General features: G+C 33.9%; 1 protein-coding gene across 10 annotated transcripts in view; it reads left to right on the top strand.

Moving 5' to 3' along the window:
• Positions 1-17,991, top strand: part of SNX13 (sorting nexin 13) — a 160,055-nt gene extending 142,064 nt beyond the window's left edge. For 4 of the 10 annotated variants that reach the window (XM_009203288.3, XM_017956877.2, XM_009203290.3 and 1 more), the window contains 6 exons: positions 527-688; positions 2,452-2,523; positions 4,911-5,056; positions 5,309-5,377; positions 7,097-7,209; positions 9,745-10,129. In XM_009203288.3, the coding sequence (XP_009201552.1) occupies positions 527-688; positions 2,452-2,523; positions 4,911-5,056; positions 5,309-5,377; positions 7,097-7,209; positions 9,745-9,992 (810 nt within the window). In that variant the 3' untranslated portion in view covers positions 9,993-10,129. Of the gene's footprint in view, positions 1-526; positions 689-2,451; positions 2,524-4,910; positions 5,057-5,308; positions 5,409-7,096; positions 7,210-9,744; positions 13,260-17,202 lie in introns of those variants that run through there. The other 6 variants (XR_002521035.2, XM_009203289.2, XM_009203292.4 and 3 more) reach the window with 4 other exon arrangements.
• Positions 17,992-22,216: the final 4,225 nt, after the last annotated feature.

The following is a 22,216-nucleotide window of genomic DNA, read 5'->3' as shown; positions in this document are numbered from 1 at the left end:
ATCTGTCAAATTTTCAAAGCATATATGTGTATGTGAAAATGCTTTTGTTTTTTTGTGACAAGGGTCTCACTTTTGCCCAGGCTGGAGTTTGTGGAGTACAGTGACATGATCACGGCTCACTGCAGCCTTGAACTCCTGAGATCAAGCCATACTCTTGCCTCACCTTCCCCAGTAGCTCGGACCACAGGCATGTTCCAACATGCCTGGCTTTTTTTTTTTTTTTTGTAGAGATGGAGTCTCACTGTGTTGCCCAGGCTGGTCTCAAACTCCTGGATTCAAGTGATCCTCCCGCTACAGTCTGCCAAAGTGCTGTGATTATAGGCATGAGCCACTGTGCCCAGCCGAAAATACATTTTTAAGACACACTGAAGACAACATTTCTGTACTTTTAAAATGTAACGACATAATATAAACCAGAAAATTATTGCATCTTTCCAGTGTTGCACTCTGTATTTTCCAAGGCTTGTCATTTGGGTAACAACTCTGGTACAATGAAATCATGGTATAATATCTTTTTTCCCTTTAGATGGACACTTTTGTAAATCCGCTTCGCAATTCTATGAGGAATGTTTCAAATGCAGTTAAATCCCTTCCTGATAGCTTGGCAGAGGGAATGACTAAAATGTCAGACAACATGGGCAAAATGTCAGAAAGATTAGGTCAAGACATAAAGCAATCATTTTTTAAGGTAAGAAGACATTTTCAGTAATGTCTAAAGCAAACTATTTTTAAGTCAACTAAGAAGTATTGAATTCTGGTTGGATTTACCTTATTCCCTTAACCTTATTTCTTTTCCAAATGTTGCTAGACACATAGTCTCATAAAGAATAAAAAACTAAAGAGAAAAATTCTTATCAGAAATGAGTATTATAAAATCCACTTACTTGTTAGTCTCTGCTGTGGTAGGGTTTTAAAATTCATTTAAAACCAAAGCTTAAAATTAGTAAAGTTAACTTTCTTTATCTTGTTTTATTTCATTATGCCATTTTTATCATAAAGTACTATTAAATTTAGTAGCAAACAAATAAATTCTGTTGTGCAAATGAGTTATACTAGTATTCACTCAGGAAGCATAAAGTCTTATTTCTCCTGATTTACATGATAGAATGATTACCAGATCAAAGAGAAGAAAAGTTCATCATTACCATCAGTCTCTGGGCTCATACATTACTGGGTATAGACCTCTGCATGTCATAGAAGAATTTCCCAGGGAGATTTTTTTTTTTTAATTGCATTAACACATAAAGATACTAGACTATAGTTTGTTGAATTCCTAATTAACATTTTAAAAATCATTTTGACATAGTTACTTGAAGTTGTAATCAAGGCTATAAAACATATAGCTATTAGAATTTTGTAGTGGATAGATTATGCTTGAATGTAAGGGAAATGTATGAAAACATAGGTATTCTTTAATCTAAGGGCCACTCCTAAAATTGTGTGAATCGTACTTTTCTGTTAATTCTCGTACTTTCTCTGATGCCTCATTTTTATTTCTATTTGCGAGGAAGTATACTAACACTGAAATCAGTATTGTTCAATCCCACTTCTGCTCTTCATTACTCATATGAATTTGTACAAAAGTCACTGAACTTTTCTAGGCCTCTTTGTCGTCACCAGTAACTTGAGATGGTCTTGACAATCCTTCCTGTGCTGACAAAATGATTTTCAGCCAATACTGATCTTTCTGTCCTTTCCATCTAACATTTTGTTAATTTCTTAAACATATTAACATACTATATCAAAAGCTCTTCATGGCAAAAAGAAAGTCGATTGGAGCTCTGTTCCCTGGCAGTACTACTAACTACAGTCGTACATCACTTAACAACAGGGATATGTTCTGATAAATGTGTCATTGGGTGATTTCATCATCTGGGAACATCATAGAATGAACTTACACAAACCTAGATGGTATGTGTAAGTTCCGCAAACCTACTTCTCACTTAGGCTATATAGTATTGCCTATTGCTCCTAGGCTACTAACCTGCACAGCATGCTACTGTACTGAATACTATAGGCATTTCAACACAATGGTACACATTTGTGTATCTAAATATATCTACACAGAAAAAATGCAGTAAAAATATAGTGTTACAGTCTTATGGTACCACTCTGGTATTGTTGAACAAAACGTCGTTATGCGATGCATGACTTTTTGGCTTTCAAGTCATTTAACCTTTCATGGCTTTGAATTCTTCTAAAAAATATGGGAGTTTGACTGACTAATTTTTCTTTCTAACTCAAAAGTCATTTATTTTGTAAAGGAGAAAACCCTTTTAGTAATGAAATAATTACTCTTTGTATTTGGGTCCAAATTTTAGATTGTTAAATTTGGCTTATACATTGTACCAAAAGTCAGATCAAATGCTGATACTCATTTAGGTTTATTATTGTGTTGTGTTCTTTCACTGTCTGCTTTAGTGTGTTTACTTTGTGGGGTTTTGGTTTTAGGTGCCTCCTTTAATTCCTAAGACTGATTCAGACCCTGAACATCGCCGAGTTTCGGCTCAACTTGACGATAATGTGAGTTAATTTTATTGTTGGTAGTATTTAGTTTAAGTCATACTTGGCATATCTTTTTAACTTTTTAATGAAGTGTAATATGTATATGTATCATTAATGTGCACATATTGTGAGTGTTAAGCTTGAAGAATTCTTACAAACTGAACATGCCCATGTAATTAGCACTCTAATCAGAAAACAACATAACCACTACTCCAGAATAGCCCCTCATCCTCTGTTCCTGTTAGGACCTTCTCCTCCACCAGGGACCATCACTATCCTAACTTCTACTCTGTTTTTATACTTTGTGTATATGAAACTGTAATGTATGTGTTCCATGAAGTCTGGCTTTTTTGCTTAACATTGTGATGTTCTTCCATGATGTTTTGTGTGATTGTAGTTTCTTCGTTCTTGTGGCTTTATAGTATTCCATTTTGTGAATATAGTACAATCTATTTGTTGTATCATGAATAGTATTTCTGTGAACATTCATACACGTCTGTACATGTTTCTGTTGGATCTATACTTAGGAATGAAATTGCTGTATCAGGATATATATATATAAGTTCAGTTTTAGTAGATACTGCCGAGTACTTTTTCAAATTATTTGTACCGTTTACATTGCTATCAGCAGTACATGAGATGAGAGTTCCAGTGTTCTACATCCTGCCAATACTCAGTATTTTGTCTTTCTAATTTTAGCCAATCTGATTGTTGTATTTCATGTGAATTTGCGTTTTTATAACTGTTGAAATGTTGAACACCTCTTCATATGTTTATTGGCCATTTGAATGTTCTGTCTTATGCGTCTGTCAAGACCTTTTGTCATTTTTCTGTTGGCTTAGCTGTCTTAGTTCTTTTGATTAGTAGGAGTGCTTTATGTAATCTGAATGTGAGTTCTTTGTTGGATATATGTAATACATTGTCTTCTACTCTCTAGGTTTCTTTCTTGTGCTATATATGTAATCTGTGTCTATTACAGGGTCACAGACATGTCCTAGAATTTTCTTTAAAAACCTTTTTTGTTTTACTGTAACAACATTTAGGTTTGCAATTCATCTGGGATTGATTTTTGTTTATGAATTGAGGTATGGGTCCAGTTGATCCAAACACCATTTACTGAAAGGGCCATCTTTTCCCCACTGTACTGTTTCTCTCTTATCACAAATCAGGTTACCGTATATGTTTGGATCTGTTTTATTCTGTTCTATTAGGCAGATTTATTTTAAGGTTGTAATTATCTCCTTTCCGTTTCCAATTGAATTTGTTTATAATCAACTGTCTTAAACAAAAATAATATTTTTATTTGCTTTTTCAAGATTATTTTAAGATGTGTTATTAAGTTTATTGATGGCATAATATCCATAACATTGTACCTTTTGGTATGTGGTTTTTACAGTTTAGCTATTTATTAGATTTTCATATGACATCAAACTCGTAGGAATATACTTGATCAGAGAATATGGAAGAATTTATTCTGTCTCAGTGATGAAATGGGTCTCCTTCTCCCCACTGGTTTTGATTAAGCTATTTGATTTCAGTTTTTGAAATGGAAGGTGCACTAAGGAAATGTTTACAACATGACAGTGAAAACTGTGTAGCTCATGCTTTCTTGCCAGTATTTAAATTACAGTGTTGATGAGGAAATAATTGGAAACAGTTTCTCAGTGATGAAAGAATTATAAAATTACTAACAATTGTATGTGGTACTAAATCTGTACCTGCTTTTTATTTTATACGTATTTTTTCGCATCAGGGCATTCCGATCATCTTCCTTCTTGCCTTACTGATCGTATACTCCCATAATAAAACTGTACTGACTTTTATTTGTTAAAAACTAAAAGAAAATTCTAGTAATTTAGTAAACTATGCCTTTTGTAATGTGAATTTAGTTGTGTGCTGGATTGAACTTCAGCATCTTTTTCCTGAAAGTACATAAATACATACAATTTACTAACTAAGCAAAATACATTATTCTGTATAGTTTGTGTTTTGTTCTATTAAATATATGGAGATGTTGAGAATATCTTATTCTTGTGAAAAAGATGCATTAGAAAATAGACAAAGGGTCTAGCATTTGCCTTATCAAATTCATACAGTCTCTGCCAATAGTAAGAACCAACCTATCTTTTCTTAGGACCTTCATGAATCTACTTTGCCTTGAAAATGTTAAACTATAGCCTTAAAATGTATTCATTATTGTGGGACTATGAAGTTCTGTATTCTGTCAGAATTACTGCTAGAAATATTTTTTTTACATTAGAATTTAATGTCAAGTTATGAAGGCTAAAATGTAACTTGTTCTCTGACTTGTGAAATACCAGTCATTTAGTAAAAGCAACAAAAGTAACCATTCATAGTAGATAGCTAACTCAAACTTATTCTTATTTCTTCCCATATTTTGTCAGGTGGATGACAATATTCCACTTAGAGTAATGCTGCTTCTCATGGATGAAGTATTCGACTTAAAAGAAAGAAATCAGTGGTTGCGAAGGAATATCAAAAACCTACTTCAACAGCTTATTAGAGCTACATATGGTGATACTATTAATAGGTACCACTCTTTTCCTCCTCGCTTCTAATCTGATTTTACTTAGCTATTAAACTTTTACTTCTGGAAGTAGATTGCTCAACCTTTGTAAGAGAATTTTTTTTCTCTGGGTCTTTTAAGAACATCGTTAAAGCAGTCTGTTGCTCTCAGGGATAATTTACATCCAAATTAAGTTGCTTGCTCTATGAAAGTCATATTTATTTTTTTCACCTTCTAAAAATTTAACCTTACTCATTTACATTTCTTTACTTTCAGAAAAATAGTTGACCATGTTGATTGGATGACTTCACCTGAACAAGTAGCCGACTCAGTGAAACGTTTCAGGTATATCTTAAGACACAGTCACTTCTTTCAGGTAGTACAGAGTTTAGCATTGTTATCACTAATTAACTTTCATTGCTTTTGTTTCCTTCCTGGACATAAAGTTGGTTTAGTTATCATTGATAAGCAAAAAGACTTCTAAGAATTATACTAAACGTTTGTCTCATGAACCTATTGATCTTTGTTTCTTTAAAACCAGAATAGGAAAAGTATAGAAGAAAGATCTTTCAAATGATAGGCTACATTTTTATCACAATACAGTGGCTGTAAGATAATTGAAATATTCACCTAAAAATGTTACGGTTGTATAATCAAATATCTAGTTTTGGGGATTAGTTTTTCTCAGTTGTATTTGCTAACCTTCATTTTAAATGGAACTTTTTAAGTAAGTCTCTTTGGCTATGTTTTAATTTTTTATTAAATATTGGAACCTATACAAGGAACAAAAATTAAGTAGATACTCTACTTCGCATACAAAAAATACTGAGCCCCTCCTCTGGGCCTAGCACTCAGCCCATTGCTGAGATAAGATGCAGTCCCTTGAGGAAAGTACAGCTAGTAGAGAAATAAACCTCTTTTCTAAAAATGAAGATAAGCAATGCGTAAAAATTCATGGCATCACGTATTTGGAAAGGAAGGAAAGGAAGCAAGAAGGGAACTATCAGTATTGAACACTAACTAAGTTCTTGGCACTGTGCACGGTATTTTATGTATGCTTTCTGATTTTATGCCATTTTATGAGGTAGATATTTTGTCTCTATTTTGTTAGAAGTAAATTGAGGATTAGAGAAGTTGAATAGGCTCTCAGGCTACAAAGTGGGGAATCTGGTTTCTCTAATCTGAAGCTAAGTTTCTTCCCACTGTACCATACTGTTTCCAAAACTTGGACAACCTGCCCTGGCATGTTTATTTTATTTCAGGTGGGTAAATGATGTTCCTCTGGAGTGGTGATTCTCAGCATTGGCTGTTCATTGAAATCACCTGTAGAACTTTAAAAATTACTAATGCCTGGATCCCATGTCCAGGGAGTCTGACTTAATCCAGTGAAAGGCCTGTACATTAAGAGCCTGTAAAGCTCTCAGGTGCTTCTAATGTGTAAAGTTAAGAACAGCTGCTCTGGGGAGTCTGACCCTCACACCAAATTCCCAGATGAAAGGTTAGTTTTTGTGCTCATCCCTGCCTTCAGACCAAGAGTTGGGGAACAGGAGTAAAGCCCACTGAAAGTTAAGAAGAATGGGTTGTTTTACGTGTGAAAGTCAATCCATCTGTAAGTTGTGGGCTTGGAATTTAGTCTTATGTAGGCTTAATTATAAGAGGAGTGGGATGGCATAACTGAAGGAGATAGGTGTTAAACTCTAAGGCATTGAAATTCAAGATATTGTAGGGTTGCATTTGGATGAGATGTTCCATCAGCGGATGCCCACTTTGAGTTTAAATGCCTGTGATATAGTCATCTATGTATCCCATTTTGCTGTCTTCCTTAGTGTTTATAAACTGCATTGGTGCATAATTTATCTGTTATTTTTTCTTGTGTTTGTTTTTTTTTGAACCCCAAAAATTGAACCCTGCACTTGGTCTTTGTTGAATATCATTAAAGCTATATATTAATATATAAATAAAAGTTCGCATTTGTATTTTCTGTAGAAATTTGAAATAATTTTATCAACTTGTATCATTAGAAAATGAAAATGTTTACAAAATTTATTTAATCTTCTCAAATAGAGATGCATTTTGGCCAAATGGCATTTTAGCAGAGACTGTTCCATGCAGAGATAAAAGTATTCGAATGAGAACAAGAGTAGCAGGAAAAACGAAATTACTTGCAATTATGCCAGGTGAGTGGGCATGTGTAGTTAAAAATCTCTATAATTTGTCATTCTTCTGAATTTTTAGCATTCATCATGCCAGTGTAACTGCCTTTGGATTATAACAACTACCTTTTGATGACTTAATACATATCAGGCACTGTGCTAGGCATTTCTCATATGTTCTTAATCAGTCCTCATAACCCTACTGTAAAGCTAAGGACTGTTAACATCACCACTTTGTATGTGAGGAAACAGAAGCTCAGAGAGGTTAAATAATCTATCCAATGTTTATAGCTACTAAGCAACAGTTGGTATTCTGACTCAGCTTTAAGTGATGTGAAAGCTTATGCTTTTAACCATTTGCTTTGCTGCCTTGAAACATATTGGGAGTTAAGTTAAATAAAATACATGACAGGTGAATGGGCTAATAAAATATAAGATATGAATTTTTCAGGAAGAATATTTGTTCTACTTAGGAAAACAAATTATTTAAAAAACTCCATCTACATAGAAACAACTGATTGGCTGATTATTAATCTTTATTAATATATAATCCCAAACAAAATATACTTAGTAGCATTTTGTTGGTCTGATTTTAGTTACTTCATTAGGGTACAGCTATCTCACTACCTTAGATTTACTTTTTCTCGTTTTTCTTCTTTCAATCAGAGAAGTTATATAATGTGAAAAGCAATTTAATGTGGCTGGGAGGTGGTGATGGTTGTTTTGCCACTTGTTAATGAGTATCTTTGAAAATGCCGACATGTCTTTTCTCTGTATTTTAATTCTGGATGTAGAGAATGAACAGACATATTTGTGCATTATTTAATATCACACAATACTTATTTTTTCTCTAATTTTGTTATAATTCAGAACTCTATTTTCTCCATAAATTTTAATGACCAGCTTTGTCTTCCGTCAATTAAATTAAAAATTTGCCACATGATTTTAATTCTTACCTATATACTGTTTCATTTGTTGGTAAAAAAGCAAATTATAGAAATAACATTTTAGAAAAATAAGAAACAATTGCTTAGGATATTATTTAATATACTATTATAGTAAACCTGACTGTGCTATATAGACTGACTCAGTTATCTAGCTGGAAGAAATCTTTATTCACCAAATATTTATTGAAAGTTATTATGTGCCAGATGCTGTTCTTTGCACTTATGTTTGCCTTCTTGGAGATTACTTTCCAATAGAAATAGAGGGACTCAAAAACACACAAAACAAATAAATGGAATGTAGTATGTTAGATAAGTGGTAAGTACTAAAGAGAAAGATACTGCAGGAAAATGGAATAGGTAGTGTCGGATGGGTTGCAGTTTTAGATGGGGTGGCCAGGGCAGGCCTCACTGAGAAGATGACAGTGGTGTGAAGATTTGAAGGAAGTGAGGGTACATATAAAAGTATATGAATTTATATATACATAATCCTTGCCTATTTTTTAGTAAATTCTCAAAATTTTTGCTATAAATTATTTGGTACCCCTAGTTAGATAAAGACTTTTTGGAAATTGTATGTTTCTTTCCAAAGCAGCAAAATGATACTTATATTATCAATATTATGAATAATTATGAATATGAATAATTAATAATCATACATGTTGGTCTCATAATCAGATCTCTGTAGTAACTTGGTGTTATTTATGAATAAATGCCAAATTTGCTCACTCTTAGTCACAACACCATCAGTTTTCTATTTTCTTCACTTTCTTCACTTTGAATTTAAATAAAATTCAACCAAACTTGTACTATCCCCATTTCTTGAACATGCTTTGTTATTTTAGTTACTGCTTATTTGCTCATTCATGTCCATTTCACCAAGGCTAATCCTTCATCTCATTGCACCTATCAAAATCCTGCCCAAGTAGAAAGTCTCCTTTACCTGTCACTTTCTTAAAGGGAACTTTTCTTTGTTACCACATCTGGAAGTCTCCCCACTACAAATATTCTTATACTTTTAGCATTTTTATGGCATGGTTACTATGTCAGGGGTTTTTGTAGATCAGGGATTACGGTTTCTTTTTTTTTTCCTGTGTTCCAATGAAACTTTATTCACCATCATGGATTAGTTTGTTTCTTTATAGCATTTGTTACTGTTCATTAGGTGTACTAAGAATATTTGTATAATATTACAAAGTTTACAGATCACTTTTCACATTATCTCTTTAAAGACTTATAAATCCTTATAGTTATAAGGATGTTTGTTATTATAAATTCTCCTTTTCAGATGAGGAAAGAGTCAGGGTGGTGGGTAAGTATCACATGGGTATTAAGGGACACGTTTGTAATCATAGTTTGGGATCTTTGAGACTTTTTTTATCTTTTACACCTGTGCTGTATTCTCTCCCAGTAGCTTTTGCATAAGTGGGTAAATAGATGCATGCATGCGAAGATGCATATTAAGCTTCAGCTGTAGTACATAGCTGAAATGCATTAACTGGTTACCTACTGTTTATCAGTTACTCTGCTGTGTACCTTAATTTAAGAGCATTTAAGAGTTTAGGCCTTGTGTTTCCTTTGAGTAATTGTGTGTATTTTCCCCCACTTCATTTAGATGAACTGAAGCACATTATTGGGGCTGAGACAACACGGAAAGGTATTCTTCGTGTTTTTGAAATGTTTCAGCATAACCAATTAAATAGGAGAATGGTTTATGTCTTCTTGGAAGGCTTTTTAGAAACCTTATTTCCACAGTATAAATTCCGTGAACTTTTCAACAAACTGCATTCACGGTCAAAGCAGATGCAGAAATATAAACAGAAACTTCAAACTACGCAAGCGCCTTCTTTACAGAAAAGGTGACACTCCACTCTATGAAGCTGGTGTTCATTTTGTCCAGGACTAATGGTATGGACAGATCTTCTGGGGCTTAACTCAAATACTGTTGTGTCTGCACCAGTCTTTTAGTGTCTCAAAATAGATTATTAATACATCCATAAGTCTGTGGTTCTTCTCATTCTCATCTATAATCCACCATTAACAAGAGAGATTTCTGTGTCTTAAATGATTTGGTGCATATTTTGCAACATTGAGAGAAAACTGCCCCCATCTCAAGCAAGAATGGCGTTGATTTCTTCCATTTCGAACTAATCAGCATTCTCCAGCAATGACAAAATGCCAGAGTGTATATATGAAAGCTAAGGAAAGCACAAAACAATGGTTCAGAGATAAATTGGCTAATTTGTTTAACGGTTGGAGACTGTGCAATGTATGATTTGGAGGAATTTGGCATAATGATTTTGTAGGTCTGTGTCAGCATTTTGATATATTGTGAATTAGCCAGGTGAATGATCCTTGAAACATCTCTTTCAGGTCTGGGGAAAGAGACAAAATGCCCTTAAAGTGTGAAATAACCTTATACCTGAATTACAGTTTTGTGATATAAAGTAAAGCTGAGTATAAAATAAAACCAATCAAACACAGAATTTGATTGGATTTGTTATTCATTGGTATACAACAATTTTTATTCTTATGTGTGCTTTAAGGGCTGTGTTATGCTCTTATGGTACTCAGTTTTGTGTTTCCTTTTGGCATTCTTTGTGCAAAAAAGAAGCATGTGGTGGCTCTCATTTAAATTTCAAAATTATTAGTTTTATCTTTAACAGATTACTGATTATACAGAAGATATAATTTATTGGAAGAACTGCCAAATACATTTTGTCCTTCTAAAAATATGGAAATTTAAATAGTAGTCTGGAAAGTTACCATATGATAATTTTTAATTATGTGATCTAGACATGCCTTAGGTAACTGCAGAAATAGCAAATTAAATGATTAATGAGCTTATTAGTCATAGTAAACATACAGATTCCTAATTCTATGACAGTGTACATATATGAAAATAAATGAAAAAAGAACTATAATATTTTTTAAAATATGCTTTTATTTATATTTCACATAATGTAAAATTCTACAAAATAAAGCTAGTAGGCAAAACCCCTCAGTGTATACCTTTAAACCCATAAATTAATTTTATACCAATAAAATAAAATACTTTCTCTAGTTTTGGAGCTTCTGTATTTCCTATAATTTTCTCACTGTCCATTTTATCCATCTTAGAAGTCTTCATATCCCTTCTATGCAGGATTTCTGCGTAGTTTTAAATATTTTCATTGTCTAAGGGTTTGGGTGTGTCAGCTTTCTTTGTTTTAAAAATAATTAACACTAAAACCTTAAAATAGTGAAGCTACTTATCAGACCACTGAGCCAAGATCCTGGTATTAAAAGAAAGTCTGGGTGCTTAAGATAAAGGGACAGCATATTGGTATCCCAGTTATTTGGGAGCTTTAAGATTGGAACAAGATATCACTGTCTTGTTTTCACTTAGATCCTACTTTCAAAGTGAGGCCTATTAACAGAATAAAGCCTTCCTTTAAAGCTTTATAATAATCATATTTATTAATAATGCTGTTGTGTATACTTATAGTATGCATATATTCAGCATATGTTGCATGTCTTCAGAATTACATAAAATGAAATCCCTTTCATTGCAACTTGCAAGTGAGAAGAGATCCTTAGTGGCTCTGGTGGAAGAAATAGTATTTCTTCTTCTCAGGGTGTCTCCCTGCCTTGGCCCCTCCCTGAGCCCTAGGCTTTAAAAGTGAAGATGTGTGAAACATGTCTGTGGGAAGCATCAGCATGGCCATAAGTGCAATGATTTTCATATATGCCCCTGCCCATTTCAAGTATATTTTTGACATGAATAAATCTAAGAGTATACGGAATGATTCATGTAAGAGCCTAGCGTGTACATGTGAAAGAGCATTTCTATATAATGTGAGGAGCACTGGCCATCAACCAGGGAAAGAAAGGTCATGTAATACTGTAAATTTTCAAAATAGAGCCCTACAAGATAACTGCAATCATACCAAAAACTATTTGAGTAAATAGATTTTTAAAGTAATTTTTGTTTAAAAGAGTTTATATTTCAGAAGCAGAAAATGTCAAATGATAGTCTTTGTAAATGGTGGTGCATCTTCTCTATGCACATCTGTGTTTTACATCAGAAAGAGCTGTGGTCGTGCTAAAATTAGAGATAACTTTTTGAATGACTTGGTCAAGCTGTGTGTAAAATATTTAACCATAAGTCAAGTACAGTGTACTATGTTTAATAAAGTTACTACATTTAATGCATTTATTGCATATATGAATATATACGTGAAGAGGCTTTATGTCTTCTCTTATTTGATTTTGAATGTTTTTTAAGTCAGTAGTGCCTTTAGGCAAGAACTTTCTAAATCATTCTTTGTGTTTTCTGATTTTTCAGGTAACGTGTAAACTATTTAGAAACCATCATAGTTTATTCACCTTAAAAAGTTGATTGTATTATTTAAATATATCACTTAGATGGGCATTTCCTATAATTAGGATATTCCAAATAGTTGCTGAAATCAATTGTGCCATTGACCAATGGATGCACTTGGTTAGCCTTAATTTTTTTTAAAAGAAAACATTAAAAACTTTCTTGAGTATTTCAGTTTGTTCATTTTAAGTTTGTGCTGCTGGTATTTGGGAAAAAAAATCAAACAGTTAAATGCTACCAGAAAGTGTACCAATTTTTATAAAAATTAAGAATAATATAAATTTCTCAATCTAAAATTTTAATTTTGTGCAATATTTTCATTTAATGCATGTGTATTTGAGTAATTGTAAGAAATGAATTTTTAATTTTTTGAGATGTAGCTTAAACTGTCTTCTTAATCCAACAACTTACATTCCGTTGTTGCTGCATCCTTTTATTTAAGGACTTGTTTTAAAAGTCTTTTTTGTCACTCCTTGGAAAATTCTTTTATTAGTAGTAAATTTTGCTTATAGGAGCATGGCTCCTGTATTACAAGGGAAAAAATGTAAAGAGCACATTTTAGGATTATACTTGTTAAAAGATAATGTGTGCATATCATTGTACAGTAAGTGTCAACTGTGTGCCTAACTGTTCTATCAATACTTTCCTTCTTTAACAAAGAAACAACAATCAGAATGTCAGTTATTTTTATTCAACTAAAAGGATTAAAAAATTTATTTGGTTTGCGTTCTGTCCATTAGAAAATACTAATAAAGTATTAACAAACATTTTTGTTGAGTTCATTTAGTAGTAATGTATTTTTGTTACTTTTAAGATGCTTGTTCAGTAGTCTTATTTTTAGGTCTGTTTGTATTTTCTTTTATTTTAGATATCAATCAATTCAAGTTCCAGGTTGGTAGATGAGTGCTTGAGTGATTACTGACTTAAATGGACTGAATTTAGCTTTTTCTTTTATGGGGCAAATAATTTACACCACAATGTTAAAGAAACTTTATACTTCCTCATCATATAAAATTATAAAATATTTTTCCCACAGTTGAAAAGATTCATAATTAGTAATCCATTTTATTTGATCTCATTTTAAATTCATATTTTGACTAATATTTTAGACTTTTTCCTTTCTAAAAGTAGATTGGTCATAATATTTGCATCCTTCTTGGAGCTGTTTCAATAGACTTCTAAGGCATCAGATGTGATAACTTCTAGCCCATCAGGGATTGGCATAATATTTCTTAAAATGCATGTGGTAAAATATTGTTCCCTATAAGATGTTCCTGAGGGGAAAGTCTTATACTTTTATGTAACGTATACAGGACTATCTGTATATGAACCAAAAAGCAAAAATATTCCTTCATAATTCAAATGATTATATCAAAAATTCTGAGATGTTCTATAAGAAACCTGTTGAACTTTGCTTACCTAATTTCCTAAACTTAACCTCAGAATCTTTTGTCACGAGCAGCTTGAGGATGATGTTCTCACGGAATGTAGTTTGGAAAATCTTTAGTAGGAGAGAAAAAAAGGTGAAGTGTCTTTAGTTAGGGAATGTAAACTGGACAGAAAACCCAGTGGATTTGGAGCACAAAGATTTTTTTCTTGCCTGCCATTTTAATGGAAAGTTCAATCTTTGGAAGAAAAGGGAAAGATGGAAAAAGGGTGAAGATGGAAAGTTAACAGCTGATTATATAGCAGATATTAAAGAGTAGAATTTGGCTCTGAATACCAGAGTAATGACTTCAGTGAGGAATAATAGAGCACATCTCATGAGAAGCGGGAAAGATACTTCCACAGATTTTGCTCATGTGACCAGAAGAATAGTAACTCGAAAATGTAAGGGGAAGAAGGAAATGCCATACAGTTTAGTTTATAAAATATTTGTGCCAGACATTGACCCATATATGTAATGACAGGTAATATGTTTGATTTAGGAAAACTTGCAGTAGCTGAGTGAAAATGAAACTTAACCCATGGGTTTACCAATGCAGTGTGTGAGATGTGTGTTAAAGATGATATTTTAAATTGGTAAACATGATCTTTTACATATCATCAAGAGTGAAATGAAACAATAAAACTATGTATTAGGAGTTTTCCCCTTGGTGATTGACTAGGAGGACTTACGAAACTCAGCATATAGTCATACAGCTAAGATTTATTATGGCAGAAGGATATAGAACAAGAGCAAAAAAAAGTGCATGGACGAAGTCTGGGGGAACAAGGCTCCAGCTGCCAACTGTTCTCTCCCAGTAGAGTCACACAAGATGCAACTTAACTCCCACAGCAAGGAGTTGTGACAACACCTGTAAAATGTTGCCAACCAGGGAAGCTCTTTCGAGACTTGGTGCCTGGGGTTTTATTGAGGGCAGTTTATTTAGGCACCCTCTGCCTGGCACATAACGGAATTCCTTTATGGAATTTCTTTCTCAGAAAATTGTGGTCAACATATGCCATATTTTTGGTACAGTTTAGGCTTACTGAGCCATTTTTATCAGTTTTGGGAATTGATGGGAACACTCCTAAAATCTTAAGTTCTCAAACACCTGCAGCCTTCTTTGCAAGTAAACTCCTTTCCTAAATGCTGTTGTGTGAGTTTTCCTTTGACAGGTGGATGTTCCACTGGGATGCCCCGGTGACTTACCTCCTGAGCCAGTGTTGCCTCATTGGCTGTTTACATCCAGGCTCACCTAGCCTCCAGGGATGGACCTCATTCAACAGTTAGAGGCTTTACACTCGCTGACTGTTTTCTACTTTCCCCTCCTCATGGCTCTTTTTCTGGGTCTCGGTCAAGTCTTGTTTTGAGTTTGATTAGTGCATAGCTACTTTATTTCTCAATTGGTGGAAACAGTGTTAGGGAGCTGACTTCTGTAGTCTGACCTAATTTTCTGCCAAGCAGCTATTTATCTTTTTTGATTGTCTTCATGTCTTCAAGACTCTTGCTATCAGCTGGCATCTTGGTCAGGCCAATATCTTGTCTCTCCTGTATGATTACGTGGTTCATGTTGCAGCCTAGATCAGTTTCTTCTGCCAGTGGCAGAATCCTTCATGTTCCTTGTCTTATTTATTTTATTATTATTTTTCAATGTGTGGGTGCTCTCTTGTTTTATTGTATTTGGGGTGAGGTTATTTTAGGGCATGGTCCAGGGTAAACTGTAAGGCCTGGGTGCCCTGCTGCGAGGTCAGGGGCAATGGGACTAAGACTGCAGAGTCCTGGCTCCCCTACTACCTACCAATTGCTGGCCCTGTGTGGGGGTCTCTTCTGCTTTATCTGGCCTGAAAGAGACAGATGTTTCTGATCCCGGGGCTCCTGGGGGTTGGTTCCCAGTATTTCCAGGGATAGAGCGTGCTGTGGGCACTGGTGGGAAGCTTTGGTGTCTCCTCCCAGACTCTATCTGTGCCTCTTTATTTCTTTCTTCAGCTTCTGGACCTTGAGCACCAGAGCTTCAGCCCTGACCCCCTCCTGCCCTTCCAGCAGGGCCTGGTTCAGCTCCAGCTGCTGCTCCAGCAACTCCTCAGCTTGGTCCAGCTCAACTGTGCGGTGGGCTTAGGGTCCTGTTGAGGTGGAGTCGGGGAGCATCAGCCAGGGCAGGAGGCTTAGACCCTTGGAACCTGTGTTGCAGGGTCTGGCTGTAAGGAAGGAATTCAACCTCCCTTTCTCTTTTTCTAGCCCATTAGGTTAAGGTCCCCTGTACTGAGAAGCCCAGAGAACTCCCTTTCTTGGGCATGTTCCTTGTCTTGTTTACACAGTACTATGAGCTTTAAAAGTATTCAAGAAAATAGTTTTCATGCTTGCTGGAAAGCAAGCCATCTTTCAGCTATCCTTTGTGTCTCTGATCTCTCTCCTCCAATAAGTTGGTGAGTTTCACTCTTTATTTTTGATTAAGAAGGATGAAGTTATTAAATTTAGGCTGCTAATTCTGTGTGTATGTGTGTGTGTAAATAGAAGACTTCTTGTGTGTGTGTGTGAATAAAAAAAAAGGACTTCTCCTTGTAAAAGCTTTTTACAGATGTTTATACTTGTAACATTTCTTGTATTTGCAGCTGGCATTTACCCACTTTATGGTCTCTCAACTTCTGGAAATTATGGATATTAATTAGACATAAAAATTTATCACTTCTATGCACTACTGGTGATATCTAATTTAAAAATACAGATTAACCATCAAATGTGAGGGAGTGATGCAGGGATTTAAGTAAAAAATTTGAAATTAGTTTTACATAGTTGTAAAGACTTCAGATTTAAGAATTTTCCTCTAAAAAAATTATATTAATGAGTATGTAAGTGTAATGGAATGAGACAGCAGACTGAATGGGGAAATTACTTCTGGTTTTTCTGTAGATTCGTGACCTCCTAAGCAACCTAAAGGGTGTTGAGTAGCTTGGAGTTTTCTTTATCCTTTCTTTAAAAAAAGAAAAAATGTCCCATAAAATAAAATGAATCAAACACAAATCAGATGGTCTGAAAAAGTTTTGTGTTTAAAAACAAAACATACATACATAAATACTGAAATGGAAAGAAATTTGGCACTAAACTCTTCCAGAGTACCCAAATGTTAGATAAAAGTATTTTATCATGAGTTATACAATATTTTCTAAATACGTTTGTTGATAAACTTGCATGCCTTTGCTTCTCTCCAGAGATAAGTACTAAATTAGATTTTAATGTCTTAAATTTAATGGAGCTCTATGTCCCCTCCAAATCTCATGTTGCCCCAGTGTTGGAGGTGGGGCGTGGTGGAAGATATTTGGATCATGGAGGCGTATCCTTCATGAATGGCATGGCACGGCACGGCACGGCACTATCCCCTTGATGATGAATAAGTTCATGTGAGACCTGGTTGCGTAAAAGGTATGTGGTACCTCCCCCTCCTCTCTCTTGCTCCTGCTTTCACTGTGTGACAATCCTGCTTCTGCTTCACCTTCTATCATGAGTAAAAGTCCCCTGAGACCTCCCCAGAAGCTGAGCAGATGCTGGCTTGAATAGCCCACAGATCCATGAGCCAGTTAAACCTTTTGTCTATATAAATTACTCTGTCTCAGATATTCATTTGTAGCAATGCGAGAACAGCTTAACACAAGCTCCTATTTCAATTGGCATAAACAGACAAAGTAAGACTTGTGTAAGAACCAAATAATTTTCAGAGAGAAAGTGAAAAAAAAAAAGTCAATGGGTAAGTTTGCTGGCTCTTTAAGGAATTTCAAATAGTTGAGGTGGGTAGAAGAAGTTAGTGATGATTTAATGGCCTTGATTGCTAGATTACAAGAAACAAATGTATGCATATGTTATCAAATAACAGGAAACAACCTAAGACTCAGTATTTTTAAATAAGAGGTTTTTAATCCTGTTAAGAAGTGGGCAAAGGATCTAAATAGACATTTTTCAGAAGAAAGCATACAAATCACCAACAGGTGTATGAAAAAGTGCTTATTATCACTAATCAGGGAAATGCAAATCAAAACCATGAGATGTCATCTTACCTTAGTTAGAATGACCGTTACTGAAAAGACAGAAAATAACAGATTCTGGAAAGAATACAGAGAAAAGTGAACTCTCATACACTGTTGATGGAACTCTAAATTAGTATAGCCATTATGGAAAAAGTGTGGAAATTTCTCAAAAAACTAATAAAACTACCATATGATCCAGCAGTTCCACTACTGGGTACTTATTCAAAAGAAAGGAAATCAATATATCCAAGGGATGCGTGTACCACCATGTTTATACAGCACTTTTTACAATAGCAAAGATAAGGAATCAGCCTAAGTGTCCACCAATGGATGAATAGATAAAGAAAATGTAGTATATTTACACAATGAAATACTATTTGGCCATAAAAAAGAATGAAATCACATAATTTGGAGCAACATGGATGGAACTGGAGGTCATTAAGTGAAATAAACCAGCCACAGAAAGCTATTATATGCCCCCCAACTCATATGTAGGAGCTAAAAAAGTTGGTTTCGTGGAGGTAAAAAGTAGAATGATTGTTATAAAAGGCTAGGAAGAATGTCAGTGGGGAGGGTGTTGGGGGCAGACAATGAAGAAAGGTTGGTTAATGGGCAAAAACATACATTTAGAATGAATAAGTTATAATCTGTAGTAGAGTAGGGTAACTATGCTTAACAACAGTGTGTTGTACATTTCACAATAGGTAGATGTAAGGACTGGAAATGTTCTCAGCACATAGAAATGATAAATACTTGTGGTGTTGGATGTCCAAATACCGACTTGATATTACAGAATCTATGCATGTAAAGTATCACGTATGTTCCATTAATATGTACAAGTATGTATCACCAAAAATTACTCAGCTCTAAAAAACATGAGGTTTTTATTATTTATTATGTAAATGGTGGGAAAACATCAGGTAATAATACTAAACAAAGTGAATACTTGGACAATTTAGACAAGTTAATTTTTATTTAAGTCAACTGTATATCTTTGCCTTGATGTGAAAAATAATATTACTCTAAAGTTTGTAATTTATGTAAAATTTTGATATGTTTTTCTATGGAAAGCATAATTTGAATGCCATAAATTTTATGCACTGATTTAATAGGTCAGGTAAGATTTTTGTTTCCACAAAACATTTAAGATTATGAAGATATAAAAAAAAGTGTTTAGCTAAATTAGTAGTTTTCAACTGGGGGTAATTTCAGCAGTCATGGAACATTTGATAATATTTGGAGACATTTTTGATGGTCACAACTGGGACGTTGCAACTGGTGACTTTGTGGATGGAGGCCAGGGATGAGGCTAAATATCCTATAGCTCCCCACAGTAAAGAACTATATGGTCCAAAATGTCAAGAGCACTAAGGCTGTGAAACACTGAACTAAATTACGGCTTTATAAAAAAGCATTTGTTTCTCTGATGCTACAGTTCATAAGATGATGCTGTATTGATAGTTATTCCATTTACAATGTCTGTGTAAAAAATGGTCATATGCTTAAATTCATCTACATTATTGTATGTATCAATAGTTTCTTTTATTGTTAATAATATTTCATTGTATGGATCTACCACAATTTTATCCATTCACCAGTTTAAGGACAGTTGGATTATTTCAAGGTTTGGGTGATTATTAATAAAGCTTCTATAAACATTGTTGCATAATAAAGAATTTGGGCTTTTTCTTTCATTCTTGGGAGACTGTAAATCCTTGGAATTTCCCTCGTAATAGGAATGTGTTTGATTCATGAGCCCCTTGGATTACCCAAGTTTATGGTAACAAGATGAGATGACTCAGGATGGAGGCTGGTCCCCAGAAAATTTAACCTGTGATTAGAGTTTGGGATTTTGAGCCAGCTGACCTCTAAGGAGGGGAGAAAGAGTTGAGATTGGATTCAGTCACCTGGCTAATCAGTTGTGCCTGTGTAATGAATCCCCAATAAGAACTCTGGACAGTAAAGCTCAGTAGAGTTTAATTCAGAAGTTATTCTTTTTCTATTTGATTTCTTCTTTGTCCTATGGGTTAGAAATGTGTTGTTTAATTTCTAAATATTTTGATTTTTTTCATATTTTTCTATTGATACCTAGTTTAATTCCTTTTTAGTTGGAGAACACACTTAATGTGATTTCTTTTAAATGTGTTGAAGTTTGTTTTGTAGCCTAGAATATGATCTGTCTTGTCAAAAGAATATATATTTTGCTTGTTATTGGGTAGCGTGTTCAGTGATTGTTGGTTACATCAAGCTGGTTGATTGTGCTATTTAAGACTAATATCCTTACCAACTTTTTTTTTTTTTTTTTTGGTCTTTCAATTACTGAAAGATGAATACTGATGTCTCCCACTAAAATTATAATTCTATCTATGTTTCCTTTTATTTCTGTCAGATTTTGCGTCATGTTTTTGAAGCTTTTTCTTAGGTGTATACATATATAAGATATTTATGTCTATATGATGAATTGACCAATTTATCATTGCTTACTGTTCTTCTTTATCCCTGGCAATATTCTTTGTTTTGAAGTATGCTTCATCTGATATTTATAAAGCCACTCCAGCTTTCGTTAGTGTTTGAATAGTGTATCGTTTTCATTCTTTTACTTTTAAGCTCTTTGTGTCTTTATTGTTGAGAGACAGGGTTGGCGAACGTTTTCCGTAAATGGTAGATAGCTAATATTTTAGACACTATATAGGTCACATATGTAAAACCATTCTTTGCTTTAAGGTCTTAAAAAAAATATGTGCGGCTAGAGTTAGCCAGTGGGTTGTAGTGTGTTGACTCTTGTTTTAACAGGTATTTTTGTTGACAAGACAGAGTCGGCTGCTTTTTTTGTTTTAAAAAAATCTCTGCCTTTTACTTTATATTAATGTAATATATTAAATGTGGTCATTTTAATGTGTTAAATGTAGTTAAACCATTTGTTTTTAATTATTGATATGGTCGAATTTAAATTTGTCTTGCTGTAACTGCTTTATATTTGTCCCATTTATTCTTTATCCCGTTTTAATCTTTTTTGTATTGAATATTTTTTATGATTCCATTTTATCTTCTCTAGTGGGTTATTATTAGTTTTACTTTCTTTTTAAAATGAGTGGTTTCTCTAAGATCTGAAATATACAACTTTAATTCACCACAGCTGCCTTAAAATAATATTACACAGCTTTATTTATAGCTGAAGAGTCTTATAATGGTATATTTCTATAAGCCCTATAATAAGCTTATTTATTTTATGTTAGTCAAGCATCTCTTAAAAGTGATTAAACACAAGAAAAATACCTTTTATATTTACATTTATTTTTACCATTTCCAATGCTTTTTATTTCTTTGTGCAGATCCAAGTTTCTATCTGGTAATAATACTCCTGCCAGAAAATTTTTAATTTAACATTCAGTGTTGGACATGTCTGCTGCCTTTGACTTCTCTCAGTTTTTGTTGCCTATAAGTTTTTATTTCACCTTCATTTTTGAACAATATTTTCACTGTGCATAGAATTCTGTGTTGACTATACTTTTTTTCAGTACTTGGTATATGCCACTCCATAACTGTAAAAAGGTCAGTGGTTGCAGGGACTTGGGAAGAGAGAAGGGAGGGATGGGGGAAAACTATTCTGAATGAAATCAAAATGGTGGATACATGTCATTAGGGCTTGTGTCAAAACCCACAGAACTGTACAATACAAAGAATAAACCTTAGTGTAGACGATGGACTATAGTTACTAATAATGCAATCATTATATTATGTAATTATTATAATTACATTAATTATCTTAAGCAGTTATAACAAATGTATCACATTGATGCAAGATTTTAATTATAGGAAAAACTGAGGATGGGGAATGAGGAGGGGGATGGTTTAGATATATGGAACTCTGTACTATCTCTCAATTATTCTGTAAATCTAAAACTGTACTTAAAAATAGTCAATGATTTTTTAAAATTATCACTCCATTGCTTGCCTTGCTTGGTTTTGTTAGAGAAGTCTGCTGTAATTCTTTTCTCTTTTTTTGTATGTATTGCACCTTTTTTTCTATTATTCTAATTTTTTAGGTGCCTTCAATAATCCTTGTTTTACTATAGTTTGACTATGATGTGTCTAGGGGAGTGTGTGTGTCTGTAAGCACATGCTCCTGTGCACATGTGTATTTTCATCTTTCTCACAGTTGTGTTTCTTGGGTCTACAGTATTGTGTCTTTTATTATTTTTGGAAAATTATCTTTACCTATTTCTTGTTTTTGGTTCCTTTACTTTTTCTGGGACTCTGTTACCCAGATATTCTCTTAGTG

Source organism: Papio anubis, chromosome 4 (assembly GCF_008728515.1).
Source record: "Papio anubis isolate 15944 chromosome 4, Panubis1.0, whole genome shotgun sequence".
NCBI classification, from domain to species: domain Eukaryota; kingdom Metazoa; phylum Chordata; class Mammalia; order Primates; family Cercopithecidae; genus Papio; species Papio anubis.
This window is presented reverse-complemented; position numbering and strand designations above follow the sequence as displayed.